Source organism: Cariama cristata, unplaced genomic scaffold, assembly GCF_000690535.1.
Source record: "Cariama cristata isolate BGI_N322 unplaced genomic scaffold, ASM69053v1 scaffold28775, whole genome shotgun sequence".
Classification (NCBI taxonomy): domain Eukaryota; kingdom Metazoa; phylum Chordata; class Aves; order Cariamiformes; family Cariamidae; genus Cariama; species Cariama cristata.
Genome location: NW_009618554.1, coordinates 1 through 764, shown reverse-complemented (window position 1 = coordinate 764; position 764 = coordinate 1). Strand labels below are relative to the sequence as shown.

The 764-nt window shown below is 64.9% G+C and overlaps 1 protein-coding gene across 1 annotated transcript in view; it reads left to right on the top strand.

The window, feature by feature from the left end:
- LOC104162227 (striated muscle-specific serine/threonine-protein kinase-like) overlaps positions 1 to 594 on the top strand; it is a gene marked incomplete at both ends in the record, with an annotated part of 891 nt that extends 297 nt beyond the window's left edge. Inside the window, 2 exons of the mRNA XM_009700905.1 lie at positions 132 to 220; positions 422 to 594. Coding sequence (XP_009699207.1) covers positions 132 to 220; positions 422 to 594 — 262 coding nt within the window. The remainder of the gene's footprint in view (positions 1 to 131; positions 221 to 421) is intronic.
- Positions 595 to 764: the final 170 nt, after the last annotated feature.

Genomic DNA, 764 nt, shown 5'->3' with positions numbered 1-764 from the left:
CCCCACCAGCGCCCCTGGTACTCCAGGGCTGCTGCTGTGATGGGGGACACATAGCCCTGGGTGCAGGGATGGGGATGCATGGCCCTGAGTGCAGGCGGGTGCTCGCTGCTCTCTGACCCCTGCTTCCCCAGGTGTCCCTGTCAGACCAGTCGGTGCTGGAGGGGCAGGATGTCAGCATGAGCGTCCGTGTCCGTGGGGAGCCCAAGCCCATCATTTACTGGTGAGTCCCGGTGCTCTCTGGGTCACAGCGGGGCAGGGAAGGAGGGGACAGTCATGGTGACCTCCGCATTTGGGGATGGGCCATTTGGAGCTCTGGTCCTGAGCAGGGTTAGGGGTGTAGGAGAGGGGTCTTTTGGGGACAGCCAGGCTGGGTGTGCAGGGCCAGGCATGACCATGCCGCTCTGCCCTGTGTCCTGAGCAGGCTGAGGAACCATTTTTTTGGCCGCCGGCACCACGCAGAGGAGGTGGAAGGGATGCGGGGGCTCTTCACGCTGCACATCCTGGCAGCAGAGCGCACCGACACCGGCTTCTACACCTGCAAGGCCGTCAATGAGTATGGCACCAAGCAGTGCGAGGCCAAGCTGGAGGTCAGAGGTAAAGCTCCCTGAGCGCGTCCCCCCTGGCCTCGAGAGGCCAGCTGGCTCCGGTGCCCTGCATGAGCTGTGTGGGGAAGGGGCCACTGCAGACCCCCCCTTGGCAGTGCTGCAGGAGAAGGGGATGAGCCAGCCCTGCCCTTCCCTGCCACAGCGCAGGTGGGTGCAAGC